At 37.7% G+C, this 15,636-nt stretch overlaps 2 protein-coding genes across 6 annotated transcripts; one reads left to right on the top strand and one right to left on the bottom strand.

Moving 5' to 3' along the window:
• The first annotated feature begins 3,667 nt into the window (after window positions 1-3,667).
• LOC103704463 (14-3-3-like protein GF14 iota) lies at window positions 3,668-8,264 on the top strand. 2 transcript variants are annotated; one of them, XM_008787748.5, is made up of 8 exons: window positions 3,668-3,833; window positions 5,014-5,320; window positions 6,555-6,642; window positions 6,708-6,817; window positions 6,898-7,046; window positions 7,631-7,680; window positions 7,772-7,834; window positions 7,951-8,264. In XM_008787748.5, exons 1-7 carry the CDS (start codon window positions 3,761-3,763, stop codon window positions 7,781-7,783), a joined length of 789 nt encoding a protein of 262 aa, XP_008785970.1. In that variant the 5' UTR covers window positions 3,668-3,760; the 3' UTR covers window positions 7,784-7,834; window positions 7,951-8,264. The 2 variants fall into 2 exon arrangements, with proteins under 2 accessions (XP_008785970.1, XP_008785971.1); XM_008787749.4 differs by having other exon boundaries at window positions 3,671-3,833; window positions 7,778-7,834.
• A 555-nt stretch (window positions 8,265-8,819) lies between these two features.
• On the bottom strand, window positions 8,820-15,548 carry LOC103704464 (uncharacterized). Of its 4 annotated transcripts, XR_015968603.2 has the most exons (7): window positions 15,255-15,548; window positions 15,053-15,125; window positions 13,664-13,715; window positions 13,476-13,545; window positions 11,397-11,686; window positions 9,412-9,513; window positions 8,820-9,280 (listed from the first exon to the last, which is right to left on the bottom strand). XR_015968603.2 is itself a non-coding variant. In XM_008787752.5 (6 exons), the coding sequence occupies exons 1-5, from the start codon at window positions 15,342-15,344 to the stop codon at window positions 9,427-9,429; spliced, it is 372 nt and encodes a 123-aa protein (XP_008785974.1). In that variant the 5' UTR covers window positions 15,345-15,543; the 3' UTR covers window positions 8,820-9,280; window positions 9,412-9,426. The 4 variants fall into 4 exon arrangements, 3 of the variants coding, with proteins under 3 accessions (XP_008785974.1, XP_088560078.1, XP_088560079.1); XM_008787752.5 differs by lacking the exon at window positions 11,397-11,686 and having other exon boundaries at window positions 15,255-15,543; XM_088703952.2 differs by lacking the exon at window positions 8,820-9,280 and having other exon boundaries at window positions 9,414-9,513; window positions 11,445-11,686.
• Window positions 15,549-15,636: the final 88 nt, after the last annotated feature.

The raw sequence follows: 15,636 nt of genomic DNA, 5'->3' as shown, positions 1-15,636 counted from the left end.
ATATGTAAAAATTCGTACAAATATATGTTTAGTCCCATATTGATGATTATACATTGGATAGAATCCTTCGTAACAAAGAGACTAGGAATTAAGTATCCACGTATTTACTTTAGCACATTAGTTTTATTTCTGGGTCACAATGAGTTGGTCATCTTTTTTTAAAAATATCATAACTCATGGAGGTAGGTGAGAAAAGTCCCCAGACCTGTGAAGTGAAATTGTTTTTTTGTGGAATACGTAGAAGTGCTCAAAGGCACATGTGATGGTGACATCTTCTATCTGATAACTTCTTTTTTTTTTGTCCCAAACAAAACAAGAATAAAAGGTACCAAAGATAAACCTAACCACTTTTATTAGGTTTATCCTCGCGTCAGAGACAGGATAAACCTAACCACCTTTATTAGGAAAATAAAAGGTACCAAAGATGCAAATAAAACTAAAGACACTTCCACCCGATATTTAATTCCATTTTTGTTTGAATTTTTATCCACGATCAGTTTGTGTAGCTCACTTGGCTTGTTTGGTTCTGAACTTTTTTGACGATGGTCGTTGGCCATATATATGTGGAGGCTCGCATGATTTGTTGGAGCCATGAAGGATAAAGTTGATGGTTCGCATGTTTTTTTTATTTTCTTTTTTTATCCTTTTAAATAATGCTGGATGCTTGCATTTTTTTCATTCTCACAATGAATCATATTAGACAAGTTCCAATCTAAATCAAGAGAAAGTTTTAGGTAAACTTCATGGTCCAAATATTAGTAACCGGCCAATCTTTCCGCTGATATCTTTCCAAATATCGGCAGTCATTCAGTCCGATAAAAAAAAAGAGATAGGAGGGAAAACAGAGCCATAAGCTCTCGTATATTTTGCATGTTGGTTTGTCGTTGGGCTGGTCCACGAAATTAGCTACAGACGAAACATTTTATAACTTTTGGATTTATGTTCGTGTTTTTTTCACCCTCGCAATGAATCATATTGGACCTGGTCCAATCTATCTCAAGAGAAAGCTTTAGGTATACTTCATTTTTCAAGTATTAATAACTGGCCAAATCTTGTGGTTTAACTTGTTTCCTATCTTATAATGATTTTTGGTAGAGAGTTGATGTACCATAGTCCATTTGGATGGCTATTAATGCAAGGAGAAATAGGACTAGTGAAAGACAAAAGATGGATGGACACCTTGACTACAACTCGCTAGCGGGGATGGCTTTTCTTGGTGTCTTTTTTACTTTTTTACTTTTAGACGTTAAAAAAAATGTAAGTAATGATAGTTTGAGAGCAAGCCTGGTAGTAAAAAATATATTACACAACCACCAAAAATGGAGCTCCATATAAAAGCAGCAAGTTCACCGGTTAGAAGAAGATCAACTGTTCCTAAATCTCCATTGCCAAAAAAATTGGTTTCTCAAAACAAGTCGTACGAAGACTTTGATCTTATCAAGATTATCAAAATAGGTGGCCTTTAATATGTGACCTAGTGCATGGTTTTCGAAAGGAATATGTAATATCACTTAGCATGCTGCTTCCCTTTTCTGATAGTCCAGTCTTGTATCTTGCAACTACAAGTTATCAATGATATTCTTTTGATAGGTTACTATCCTTCAGGGTCCACAATAAAAAATAAATTGAATGATCAAAGAAAAAAAGTCGCATTATAACTTCATATATATATAAATAAATATTTTGTTGGCATAAAATATAATTTTAGTCTACAAAATATTACTAGAAATCAATTTGTATACTTATTAAGTATTTGAATTTTGCAATCAAAGTCTCTATTATAACCCCAGCAAATGATCCAAATAACAAATAACTCTGCCCTCATGCCAATTTTAACCGAAATTTCTCTAATCCTAATTTTCCAAAAAAATTGATCATCATTTTTAACAAATCTAGAGGAACTTTTCTCTTGGGTCTTGTTAATGTCTTGCAAAGCATACCATTTCTAGCCCAATTAATTTTTAATGTTTAAATGTTTTCTTTTCATCTTTAATTATGACGATTCTCTTTAAATTATGTATCAGTTACAATGTTTAAATTAATTTTCAAGAAAAGAATCTTAATGAACCTGTGGCGGGTAACACAAAGATCTGCCCAAAGCTGACTTGTGACATCCATCATGCAAATAAATTTCAACAAACAAGCCAATACAACGAAGTTTAACAAATTAAGTCAGACTCAAATCTTAGTCAAAATCTATTCCCAATTATGAAATAGAGCTTCATTTAGGCATAATTAGAGATGAGAGTAGCATTCATCTGATTTGATTATATTCGATCAGATTTGTTTTTTTTTGAAGATAAGATAATTGTGTCGGTAGACACTCTTTACATTGCTACGAAAATATCTTAGTTTCCTCTCATCCTTATTTCAGCTCCATTTCCAATGCCCAATCTTACTTAAGCTTATCACACATGAAACCCCCAAATCGAGGAAGAGAAACAAGCCGAACCGGCCATTTTTCGATTCATGGACCGGTTCAGCGTCCAAGATGTGGGAAATGGAGGTAGGGGTGCAAATGGGTCGGGTCGGGTCGGTTCCTGGGTGATCCCGATCCGACCCGGTTTGTTGTTCGGGTCCTAATTTTGGACCCAGGCCCGACCCGGTTGAAGATCAGGTCGGATCCGGTCCGGTCCGAGTTGAGTCTGGGTCCTAGTCGGATCGGGTTCGGATCCGAATCGGGTCCATTTTTTTGTATTTTTGAAAAAGAATTTGGGCAAATCTAATTTGGTCATATCATAATTATGAGGTGCTGGGTGACCCATAAGTCCATAACTTGAAAGACTTGCAATTGATCTCCAGTCAGAACAGATGACCCCGACTTACTAACTAAGTCGGTCTTCAAGCCAAATGTCATATCACACTATTTTTTGTCCATATGACTGATTGGACGGAAATTGGTGTCTCCCAGCTCCCCTCTCACGAGGACAAAAATAAATCCCAGTCCTTCTTCCAAAATCCAATTCCATTGCAGAAAACTGGCCCATGACCCATGTTCAGTTCGGTGTTCCCTCACTTCCTCCCTGTAAAAGTTAAAAAAAATAGAAACCAAAAAACCGAAGGAAAAAAAAAAAAAGAAAAGCCAGCTACCGAGACATGACCCATAGGTATCAACAGTGTAATAGACCGAGAGAAAGGATTCTGACGGATCAATAGTACCATGACCCACACAAAAAAAAAAGAAAAAAAAACCCCTCTTTTGCTTTTTCCCCTCTCTCTTTCTCTCTTCGGGTCCATTCGGATCGGATCGGATCCGTTCGGTAAATCCAGATCCGATCCAGAAAATGATTCGGGTACAATTTTGGATCCGACCCAGACCCGCGGGTCCTAAAATTCGGAGTCTGGTCGGGTCTACGCGGGTCGGGCCGGATCGGGTCTCGGGTCAACCCGACCCATTTGCAGCCTTAAATGGAGGTGGGCCAGGAAATATTTATTTAATTAATTAATTTTTTTTTTGTTCACATTTTCGAGAGAAACAAACAAAAGGGCATTCGTCACCCCTAATCGCGGTAAAAGGCCACCGCCCGATCACCCAAGCAACGGACGGTCCAGATCGGCCCAGCGAAGCCCTCGACGGGTTCCGCTCATCACGATTCGCGCGGGGTCGTTCAAACCGGAGTAACGGGCGGGTGGATCCTCGCCCTCCCACCCATAAAGTGCTCGACCTTTAACGCCATCCCCCTCTTTTCATTTCTCTCTGCTTTTTTTTTTTCTTCCGTCTCGCTCTGAAGCGTTTTCTAGGGTTCGAACGATTTCGCCAATGTCGACGGAGAAGGAGAGGGAGAGCCATGTCTACATGGCGAAGCTCGCGGAGCAAGCCGAGCGCTACGATGGTGAGCTTCAGATCCGTGCTTATCCTTGTCTCGCCTTGAAGCCCTGTGTTTTTTCCGCGCTTTTTGACCTAGATTTTATTTGCTATAGTTTGTTTTTCATCGATTTATGTTTTCTCCGTATTCAGAATCGACTAGGCCTTGGATCGGCTTCTTGGTGCATTTCCCCTGTGCTTTTCTTTACATTTCTTTCGATTTTTTGGGGAAATGTATGCGTTATTTTAGTATAAGAGTTATCTATTTCATTGGGTTGCTATTTTGATTCTTGTTTGCTCCATTTTTTTAGCTAGATCTGTTTTTGCTTGTTTGATGTCCATTTGGATTATTGTTACTGTTATTGGGATGAGTTTCTTTGTTCGCGAGATAGAATACTGAAATAGCATGTTTTGGTCTGTTATTTGAATTCCTTGGACGATCTTGGAGGTTTATTTGTTTGCTTATGATCTTTTTCGGCGATGTAAATGGTCATAAGGTCAGTGGGTTGTATAGTTTTGTGTCTGTCATCCTTTTCTAATTGCGAGAGAGAGGTGTTGGCAATGAAAATATCATTTGTTATTTGATATGGATAGCGTGAGATTCTTTTTGGATGTTTTCATAGAAGTTGCTAATATTCGTCAAATTTTCAGGAAAACGATAATATCCAAGATATTAATTATTTTCAAGCATAAACAGAAAGAAATCTGAAGGAGCAAATGTTGGATAAATATGATTTTGCATTATTGTAATGTCCGTTAATAATTTTTCGTGGAGGAATATGCCATCTGAGTACAGATGTAATACTAAATCAAATTTATTTCATGGATATATATCGACATAAAGATGATGCTTTGGTGTGCATTGCTATGAATGGATGGTTATATGTTTTAGTTTCAAATAATGTGCTGTTTTGGGTTCAGCATCTCATAGGTGTTGCAACATTACTTGTCATCCCCTCTTCCATTTGTAAGAGATTCCAGGCTTGAAATTTGGGAGGTGGTTCTCCAAGTATTTAAATCTGGGCAATTCTACTAGGCAGACCTTCCCTCTCCTTTGATAAAAAATAATGAATTGTTAATTTATCTATTTTTCTTGCGTAGTTTTTTATTTGCTACTCATGGTATGAATCACTTCTAACAATGCAAGAAAAAACCTTGGCATCTGTTATGGCCATAATAGTCTGATAGTTGTTACTCTCCTGATCCAGAAATGGTCGAAATTATGAAGAATGTTGCCAAGCTTGATGTGGAGCTGACAGTTGAGGAGAGAAACCTTCTCTCAGTGGGTTATAAAAATGTTATTGGGGCTCGCCGAGCATCATGGCGCATCATGTCATCAATTGAGCAGAAAGAGGAGTCAAAAGGGAATGAGCAAAATGCTAAGTTAATTAAAGGTTATTGTCAAAAGGTGGAAGAAGAACTCACTAGGATATGCAATGATATATTGACTATCATAGACCAGCACCTGATTCCATCGTCCAGCTCCGTGGAGGCGACTGTTTTCTACTACAAGATGTAAGCAATGTGTCTGCTTGATTGTATATCTTATTCTGTAGTATTTGTTTTAGGTTTACATTGATAAGAAATGTTTGGAAGTTACTTGATACTACTAAGCTAACCTATTTAGATAATAGCTTCTTGCAGAGAGGCTTCATTTCCAGATTCTCCATAGCATTTTTTTTTCAAAAAAAAAAAATCATGGAATCATGGTTAATAGTTGGTTGTCCTCATGTATAAACAATAGACTTGCTCAAAATCTGGGTGGCCTGCCCGAGCCCGGCGTGTTTTGGATGGACCTGGCCTGGTTTTTCAGCTCGACAAGCTAGACTGGGCTAGAAATTTGAGCTTATTCTTTAAACAGGTCGAGCTCAGGATTGCATTGACCCAGTCTGAGCTCAGCCCGACCTAGTTATTTAAATTAATATATATATATATATATATATATGATAACCCTTAAATACCCTTAAAAGTTTTACAAAATTACATCCCTAACCTAACCCTTAAATCCCTAATCATGTTGCCTCCTTGCCTTGCCGCGTCGTCCGCTCTCCCTCTCACCGCTGCCACATTGTCCGCTCCCCTCCTTGCCGCTGCTGTGATCCAAGAAGCCTGAGGCCCAACGTCTAAAGCTACTGGGCTCGGGCCTGGGAAATAAGCTCGAAGCCCGAGCTAGGCCGGGCTCAGGCCTAGCTAATTTTGGTTATGTACAGAACCCAGCCTGGCCCGAACCCAGCCTGGCCTGCCCGATAGGCAGGTCTAATCAATGAAATGGTACAGAAGACATTTCTATCTGTGTTTCATCAGACATGGCAGTCCAAATCCAGATATTAGTAAGAGCTTCAATAATCTAAAGAAATATATTTGCCATAATTAACCGATATTACTTTCTTTTTTTGGTCATCACTGTCAAGTATGGTAGTAACACTGGAAAGTAACACATGGCGAAATGTGCCTACAGCTAATCCATTAGTAAATTGTTTGTCGTGATTCTCACTGATATGATCTTGTGGTTGTATTGATATACCACAATTTTAATCTGCTAATAAAGGTTTACTTTAATCATCATTTTTTTGGTTCTGTTTAGTGGTGACTAGACATCTATATGCTTGCATTATGTATGTCACTGTCCCCATCTTGCCAAGGATGGAAATTTAGATGATTGGTCCCCATTTCTCAAGAGATCAGCTAGGCCTATCCTTTTCTATCTATTGATGACACTTATTACTCCATCCGATTGTGTACAATGCAGGAAGGGTGATTATTACCGCTATCTTGCAGAGTTTAAGACTGACCAAGAAAGGAAAGAAGCAGCTGATCAGTCTCTGAAGGGCTATCAGGCACGTTCAATATTTGTACTTTATTTTATGCCAGTACTCTCTCTTACATTGTTTCATTTCTTTAGGCTGCCTCTAACACAGCCAACTCAGATCTGCCCCCGACCCATCCAATTCGTCTTGGTCTTGCACTGAACTTCTCAGTTTTCTATTATGAAATTATGAATTCCCCTGAAAGGTATAACCATTTCTTTCTAATATTTCGTTTGAGGTGTTACTTCCTCAATTTCCTAGAATAATATTTGGACATTTTTTCAGGGCATGTCATTTGGCAAAACAAGCCTTTGATGAGGCAATCGCAGAACTGGATAGTTTAAGCGAAGAGTCATACAAGGATAGCACATTAATTATGCAGTTGTTGAGGGACAATCTTACCCTTTGGACTTCTGATTTACCTGAGGATGGAGGTATTGTACTATAAATATTATTTGATATATAGCATTCTACCATGTTACATGTGCATGTATTCTGATCCAATTAAAAGAAAAATTAGAGAAATATAATAGCATTGGAAACTCAAACAAAGTCCCACAGTTATTTTCTTTTTTAGCGCAACCCTAATTCATAATAAGTCAATATACTCAACGTCCTTTTTGCATTACTTATGATGTTGTTCCTTATTTCTAAGCCCAGTTTTTGGAAGTGATTTATAGTGACTGAATTTTGCTTGCTTGAACCAGTTGTTTGTACGTGTATATGCCCTGAAATTGCTGCTGATCATTTGGATTTGCTGCATGTATGAAGTAATGTTAGCTAGATGGATTCTCAACTCCCAGCTTCCTTTGGGGTGGGAGTCACACTGAGTACTGGTACCAGTAACCTGGGTATAATCCCACCCTTCAATTTTGACCCAACTTCCTCCCCTCTGCCTAGGTCATGGATTTTTTCAAAAAGTAAAAGGAAACCCAAATGATGCAAGCCTTGTCTTTGAATAATTATGCTTGATTAAGAAAGCCAATTCAATTAGTCTCAAATCCGACATGCATTGCAGGTGATGATGGTTTCAAGGGTGATGAGGCTAAATCGGCTGCTGAGCCTGAGGTATGACAGACCAGAATCGTGGTCTTTTCCCATGAAACAGTTTGTTAGGAGTTTTGATTTTTTTTCCCGTAAAGTAACTTTTGTTTTTCAGTCTCAGAACTAATGGTGATGCTCATGTTCTGCAATATTGTGTCTTATACTTGGCAGCCATAAGGTATAAGTATTCACAAGGGGGTTCTTTGGTTGAATGGGAGTTGCTCCATTATATGTCAAACTGTGGATCTCTTCCTTAAAAGGGGTTTTTATATTTTCTGTTCTATATCATGATAGGAGAAGGCTTGGCCAATCTGCTGTCTTCCTGATCTTTCTTCTTCCCTTTTTGCCCCCCCTGTTTTTATGATGATGAAGCATCGTGTGGTGGTCTGTATTAGGTTTGAACTGATGCAGTTGGTGGTGGACCAGCAGTGGTGGTGTTGCTTTGTGTTCTTTCCTTCTTTTTTTTAAATTTATTTTCGTAAATGTTTCCGAACTGTACGCTGAATCATCCTGTGTTTTTTTCTACAGAACTGTATAATTTTCTAAATTGTCGTTTTACGGCATGGTTAATCCAAATTTTACATTGCAAGGTTTGTAAGCTTATGTTATTTGCTATGTTAAAAATTGAAATGTGGCAACCCCTCTCTTTTGCAACAATCGTTTACTTGCAGAGATTTATCCTGGGAAAATTGCGGTATACGTTGTACCTGATCATATTAAGGCAGCCTTTCAGGATTACGTTTGAGATGATTGTTCTGGCCTATTTTTATTGCAGTCCTATCAGCGAGTCGATCAAGTTGCTGAGGACCGCTAGGGGGGGGGGGGGGGGGGGGGGAGAGAGGAATAAAAGACAAGGGGATTTTTTTTTCCAGCATCAAGGTCCGTAAATACTTTTTGAGATATTGCTGGAATATTTGTTGGTTTTCGTATCCAAATGGTGAATCCCAGGTTCATTGCATTGCAATCTGCTGTGAAAATGTTTGGTTGGTATGATTCTTACCAATTTTTATTCATGAGAATGCTCAGTTAGAGTAGGATGGGCACCTGAAACCTGCTCCACTGTCCTGAATGCATAAAGATCTCAACGGTCAGCATTTCTAGGGCCTCCAAATCAGCAGTTGGAATCTTCTAGGTGGAACTCCGAGTTTGCTAGTACCCTGAGATTTATCAACTGCGATCTATATTAGAAGTAAAGGTTCTCTTCACTTATCCAGAAACATATTTCCCTAAAAGCCCGAAACAAGTGAGATACATGGAGAAAAAAAAATGTCCATATTGATGTTCCAATAAGGAGACAAGTACTCTCAGCAACTCAAGTCACAACGCATTTTAGAGTAATCTTAAACAAAGTTGTGAGCTTTCAACTGGTCGATTCCGCAGAGAAATAGAATTTACAGAAGACATGCCCTGAAGGAACCTCTCGATTTCCTCCAGTGGACTAGCAATCAAACATGCATGAGGCAGTCGGCAAGGCTTCGCCATCTATCAGTTTTTGAAAAGGAAAGGTGAACCTATGCATATGTACATGAATGGACATCCAACAAAATGTGGCTTCTGGTACTGAGCTTTCTGCAGATGAGGCTCAGCCAACACTCGAGCTACTGTTGTTAATAGATCTCAGCTCCTGTAATTCAAGGAAAATTTTAGACATAACAAAGAATGACAGCAAGATAAACCTAAACTTTAAAGTAAAGATAATTGGAACTTGAGTGGTCTATCTCTGCCATGTCCTATGGTAATCTGCAAATCATTTACCTCTACTAAGGCATGCTATTGCTCGTCCTTGACAAAAAAATGCTGTGGCAAGGAAAAATCTTCCTCCTGATTTAGAGTCACTGTCTCTTCATCATCCGGTTTCTGAATTTACAAGGAAAATGCATTTAACTGTTTTAGTTTATGCTTTATCACCCAGACAGCTAAATGTAAAAACCATTCAACATATGACAAAACTTTCATCTGAACAAACTAATTAGAAGTCAAGACCAGGATTCCACCAATTTACAACATTACAATAGCTAATATATGTAAACTCGACTTTGAAGCCACATGTTTGATGTGGCTTGCAAACATCCAAAACCTACCAGAAAAGAGAAAATTTAATGTTTAAAACAATGCTAGAGTACAACAAGGATCTGAAAAATATTCTTGAAAAAGCGAAAAAAAAGTTGTAACTTTTGAGAGAGGGGTTTATTAGGCTTTGGTTAAAATAAATAGCCAACAAAGGCTTTGTAACTTCTTGACTTTAAAAGTCTCCAAGAAAAAAATTTTAAAAGTAAAGGTGAATGAGAAAACAGGCAAGAACACTTCAACAGAATATACTGGGTGGATGACATCAAAGGTGTTCTTAGAGTTTTGTGTGGTTGGTCATGTATCATGAGATTAAAAAATAAATAAGTAAATCACTCACATAAAAAGTAAATGCCTATGTGAAATGTATTGATAAAAGATTATATAGATAGATGAATAAATTTAACTGCAATATATATAAATGACAAGAAGATGCATTGGAAGCATCCATTAAAGAGTCAAAAAATAAGTGCTTTAGGAGATCAACGGTTGCACCAAGACAAGTGAAGGGGAAAACTGACATAATATTGGTATGTGTAACAGAAAATGACTGGTTTCCTTCCTATTAACAAATGGGGAAAGAAAATTTACAATCTGGAATAAAGGTGCTAGGGTTTCATTCGAGTTAGGAGCCTGTACAGAAGTTGATTCAGCTGCATAAAAGGATTCAGGTGTGATACTCTAAAATGAAACACCATGAAAGGTATTGTGTACAAATAAATAGTACTGTGCTGGTCAGCTTTATGCAGTAAAAAATGCATGCATAAAAGAATCCCCGCCTCAAATGATTAACAACAACAGCAACAATTAAAGTATGTTTACATAAAACCTTAAAGTGAATGAATTTTATGAAAACATGGTTAGGAAAAACTGGCAGGCCGTCAAACCAAAAAATAAGTTGTGATAAAACAGGTTCCCCTTCTTTTTTATAAACATGTTTCAAAGAAAATCAGGTTTGATGATTGTCTGTTTTAATACAAATCATTGAGAGAGAGGACAAAAACTCACACCATGGAGAAAGCACGAGCAATACCATGCAACGATCAAAACAACCTAGCCTCAACAAAGAATGCACTTATTGGTGTGATTTGCATGATTATCTAGGGGTTATCTAATCTTTAAATGTATGCAGTTATTATATAAGGAAGTATCATTCATACAATCAATAGTTTTCCACTGACAAAAGAAGAGCAATCATCATTTTCAAAAACCAACAATTAGGAATCTGACAATGAAGTATAATTGTCTTGTTTTGATGGATGAGGCTCTATAAGGTTAAGGACCACTTTGTAGACATAAAAGCACCTTATTTAAAGCCTCTAAAGTTGAATGCAATAACTTCTTCACGCTTCACAGAGCATCAATAATATCCTCGGCCTTTCATATTCAATGCAGAACATAAGTCAAGTACGAGGACCTATCAGTGGTCCAATTTCCACCCTCAGTGTCTTCTGCTTCCTTACTAAAATCACAAAGGGGTTCTCGATACCTTTTCCTATTTAAAAATCCTTTTGTATGGCTGATTGATATATAAGAGTTAACCAAGACATAACAGAGTATGTAAGCTTCATATAAGGGAATCTTCATTGTTCAAGCAGCACATAGGTTCTTCTCTCTAAGATGAGAATATAAATAAAATCTGCAACATCTATTGCATATTTGCATAAGATTACCCTTGTTGACCTGCTTCAGAGTGATGTGAAGCCCCTCTAAGTCAATACCTTCAAGTCAAACTGCAGGTTTGCTATTTCATCTGATTTTGCATCTTATCCCCAGAAAAAACAATAAGATACGTAACAATCACAGTCTTATTTTTTGCAGCTATCTTCAAATGAAGGTTTACAGCATTGATGTAATTACTGAGCTTGATGTTAATGTTGCCTTTGCTTAATCCTTTTGTCGCATAGAAGTTTCTCTTCCCACCAACTACCATCATATAGCAAAGGTCATCGAGTGAATGGGACTGTCCATCAGAAAATATTCATCATCAGGCCATGACCATGACGATTCACCTGGTTACATGTATTCTAGTGGGCTTCAGAATGATACTTCACAATAAAAACCTACTAAAGCTCATTGAAGACTAACATATCTATACTATAAAGTATAACAAATACCATGGCACTGGAAAGTTCAAATGACATGGTTGTGTGTACCATGAGTCTGTCGCATCAGTTGGATCAGTCTGTCACAACATACTGGTGCAACAAACTATGCTACAACTGGTACATAATGGCAGGCTAACTTTGTACAGTTTGTTCATCATCATATCAATCGCGCAGGTATATTACTCCCTCACTGCGCAGGTATATTACTCACCCAACAACAACAACTAACCATTGCAATATCTGCACCCTCATTTACTCACCACCAACAACAAGAACCAACCATTGCAACTATCTCCATTGATTATCCTTTAGAACTAGCATTTAACAGAGCACAACATTCTACAAACTACCTCTGTCTCTACATTTTCTTTTTGTTAGGTGTTGTTGAAATCTGTATGGTCATCAGCCTTCTCATTCACCTCCAGCTCCAAAAGATACACAAGACAATGTAATTCCTTTCTTTTGAACCTCAGAAAATTGCTAGTCTTGACCCATTTTTGTGTACTGTTTAGCATCGTCTAGAAACTTTGCAATTTCTTTGGTGATTGAAAGGTTCTTAGACATTTTCTTGTTTACCTTCAGAAATTAATCACTCCTCTTTGAAGTATCATCTTAACATATGAATTGGACCTTCTATGTTTAATACAATTTTTCTCAGCTTAAAATAATTAGTACTTGATTTTCCTTGATAACAAGAACCAAAACCAGTTGGCATTCTGTTGCAACATCATAAATGTTCAAATTATTAGAAACCATCTTCCATCATGAACTAATAGAGATCTACTAAACTTGAGAGAGGTGACAGTTTATTATCGCAATTGAGTGAAGGCAAAAGATGAGAAATTTTTGTTTCCTTTTTCTACTAAGTTCTTTATTTGCTCATAGCTCACTTCCGCTTTCTTTTTATGCATTACAAATGACTTCATGACTTCAAGAAATGAAATGATGAATCCTTAGCATTATAATTTGATTGTTTTACTGGTTACAAGGATCGGATCCCTTCGCTTATAAGGTGCTCCACCTCCAAAAGCCAGTCAACAGTTTCATCTAAAGACATGTAGAATACCATTTCCTTTTTTTGCATGGAATTAAGATTAAAACCTCTAACAAACCCATGCTTCGAATCATCTTAGCCATCAACAGTCATCAGGGTTCCATCTCAAACCAAGTATGAGGCATATCTTTTTATCGCAGAAGCCTATGACAGTGGATAGACTCAAAATTAAACAATGCATGATAAACATGCCCTGCATGAACCAACGATTGCAAATGGTCGCCAATGTTAACTGCATGAACCCATCTAATCTCCAGATTTCAAATGTAGGACGATTAAATATGAGGTAGTATATGACATAAATTCTGCTTAGACCTCATTAAATACTTACATGCAGTCTCTCTCTCTCTCTCAGCACATGCAAACACATGTATATGTCATACAACTACAGTCTATGCAGCCATTATCTCCAACGCCACAGAATTAGATCAGCTTTTACATGTTAAAAATTCCCTTGTATTCCTTTTATCCTTTAAATAGCTAGTGAAAAAAAGTTAGCAGTGATACTTGCTAGCTACATGTAATTGTGAGAATAAAGACAGACAGCATAGCAATAGAATCATAAATATTAAGTACAATTTTCACTTCACCAGCATTTCTAAATTGAAGAAGCGGTCTAGCAGCTGCAAAACCTCATCTGCTGAAAAGTGTCTGTCAAAGCTGCAATTACAAGCCATAGAATAACAAGCATGATGCACGTATAATGAATTTGCTGTACCAGTCACGCATATATTGTGATATATTCCTTGAAAATAAATAAAAATGCCACAAAACTAACCTCCTCTGCAAATACTCCATCAGCCCATAAAGAACAAAGTGGCGGTGGATACCTGTATGGAAAATGGTTGTACAACATGACAATATAGATAAACATATTCAGAACTAGAAAGGATGAAATTAAAAGATCATCAACAATAATATGCAGAACCAAGTTAGTCTCGCTTTCAAATCATGGCATGCCAAGCTTGATTACAATTTGATCTGAGCTTTTGGCTCAAAACTGACCTGTTTTTAACCTTTAGGTTGGGTTACGTAAAAGATGGAATCCTCAAGTCCATCAGGTTGGTTGTTAACTTCAAGGACATGGATCTCGACAAGTGGACTTTATGTCCATCCATTCTTTCACGGAAAATTAAATGAACTGTACAGCACTCGAATATAAAATTTTGTGAATCCCGCATATATAGTGAGCATGATCTTGAATTAATCCTTCAAATATTGTTGATTTTTCAAATACAGCTATTAAAAGATAAGTCTCGAGTCAAATCATTGTTGTCCAAGTCAAAATTTAATCAACCGATTTTAACCTACTTTGACCTTGGATTGTCAGGGTATAAATTAGGTCAGCTTTCCGCTGATCCACAAAATACTTGGACATGCATGCAAAAGCAGAAGTTACAGCTAAGATACTGATAACAGCATTTAAAGAGAGAATATTTTGACTTATAAAAGAATAGTGCTCCTTCTCAATTCCCCACTCCAGTGAAACTTCGACCTGCAACGAGCCCACCACCGGTCACATTGCCCTTCATTCCTAATGTGGGTTATGAAGGCACAAATGTGTTTTGGTGTCAGAATTTTGGACCTTTATGTTGTCATCACATTAGTAGATCACTTATCAGAACTGATGGGCTCCCCATGCATAGACAACCTTAACTCTTTTGTCTCTAAATGTACGGTTCTACTAGGATGGATAGCACATCACATAGCTATAAAAAAACCGCTTTTGAAAGAAATGAAGGAAACATGAAATAAATAATCAATCATAAGTTGTTATTGATGAATGTGGGTACATGGCAACCACTCTAATACATTCTTAATCGTGAACCGATAACCTACAACCAGAAAGCGTTATTTCCTTGTATCGAGTATCGACTATATACATACTTTGACATCAAGTTTAAGCAGGGCTAAATTTTTTAAACAAAAGCTAGACATTTCCCTAAATCCTTTCATGTCCCCATTATATCTAAGCGACTATGAAAGAGATCATAAAAGACAAATATTTTTTTTTTAATTTCGACAAATGCAAGCAAAGAATTTTAACCACAAACAAACATGCAACAGCTTTTCAAACATACCAGAGACTAATCAATTCAAAAAGTCCGTTGAGATTAACAAGTAAAGAACCAAGTAGTTATTATAAGCTAAATAAAGACAAAATTACCTTGTAATCTAGAAGGGGGATAGATCTCCAGAGCTTCGAGCACCCTCAATTCCAGTTCCACATGCGAGTGCTCCTAATTAAGCGAGATTTTTTTTTTTCAAAAAAGAGATTGCATATTTAAAAAAACAAAGTTAATTCAATTAATCGGACACAAAGATATCCCATCGTTGGAATCGAAAAGAGACCGACCAAGATTTCGAACCTTGTGCAAAGAAGAGGCCGAGGAAGGGGGAGCCTGGCCCGGGGAATGGACTGAGAGCCCGTATTGCTCCTCCTCGCCTGCCGCTTCCATTCTCTCTCGACCTTGATCTCGAAAAAATAGAAAACCCTAGCACAGGTTTTAGTCCAAGAAACCGCAGAAGATTTTTTTTTCTCCGCTGCGGCCTCCCGCGAGCCTCGGCATTAACCGGCGGCTTTCCGGATGCGCCGCCAGAGGCGTGGAGGGTGTTAACGATCTTGGACCGACCAGGGTTAGACCATGTAGTCATCGGCTAAGCTTTATAAGATCAGGTCTGGTCCGGCCTGGTTCCTGTCCCGACCTTATTGTATCAAAATTGGGTGAAATTCGGTTTTTCTATTTCTCT

The sequence above is a fragment of the Phoenix dactylifera genome, chromosome 9, assembly GCF_051530095.1.
Source record: "Phoenix dactylifera cultivar Ajwa chromosome 9, Ajwa_hap1_PhDact_Kaust_v1.1, whole genome shotgun sequence".
NCBI lineage: Eukaryota > Viridiplantae > Streptophyta > Magnoliopsida > Arecales > Arecaceae > Phoenix > Phoenix dactylifera.
The sequence above is the reverse complement of the archived record's forward strand: the minus strand, read 5'-3'. Positions and strand labels throughout refer to the sequence as shown.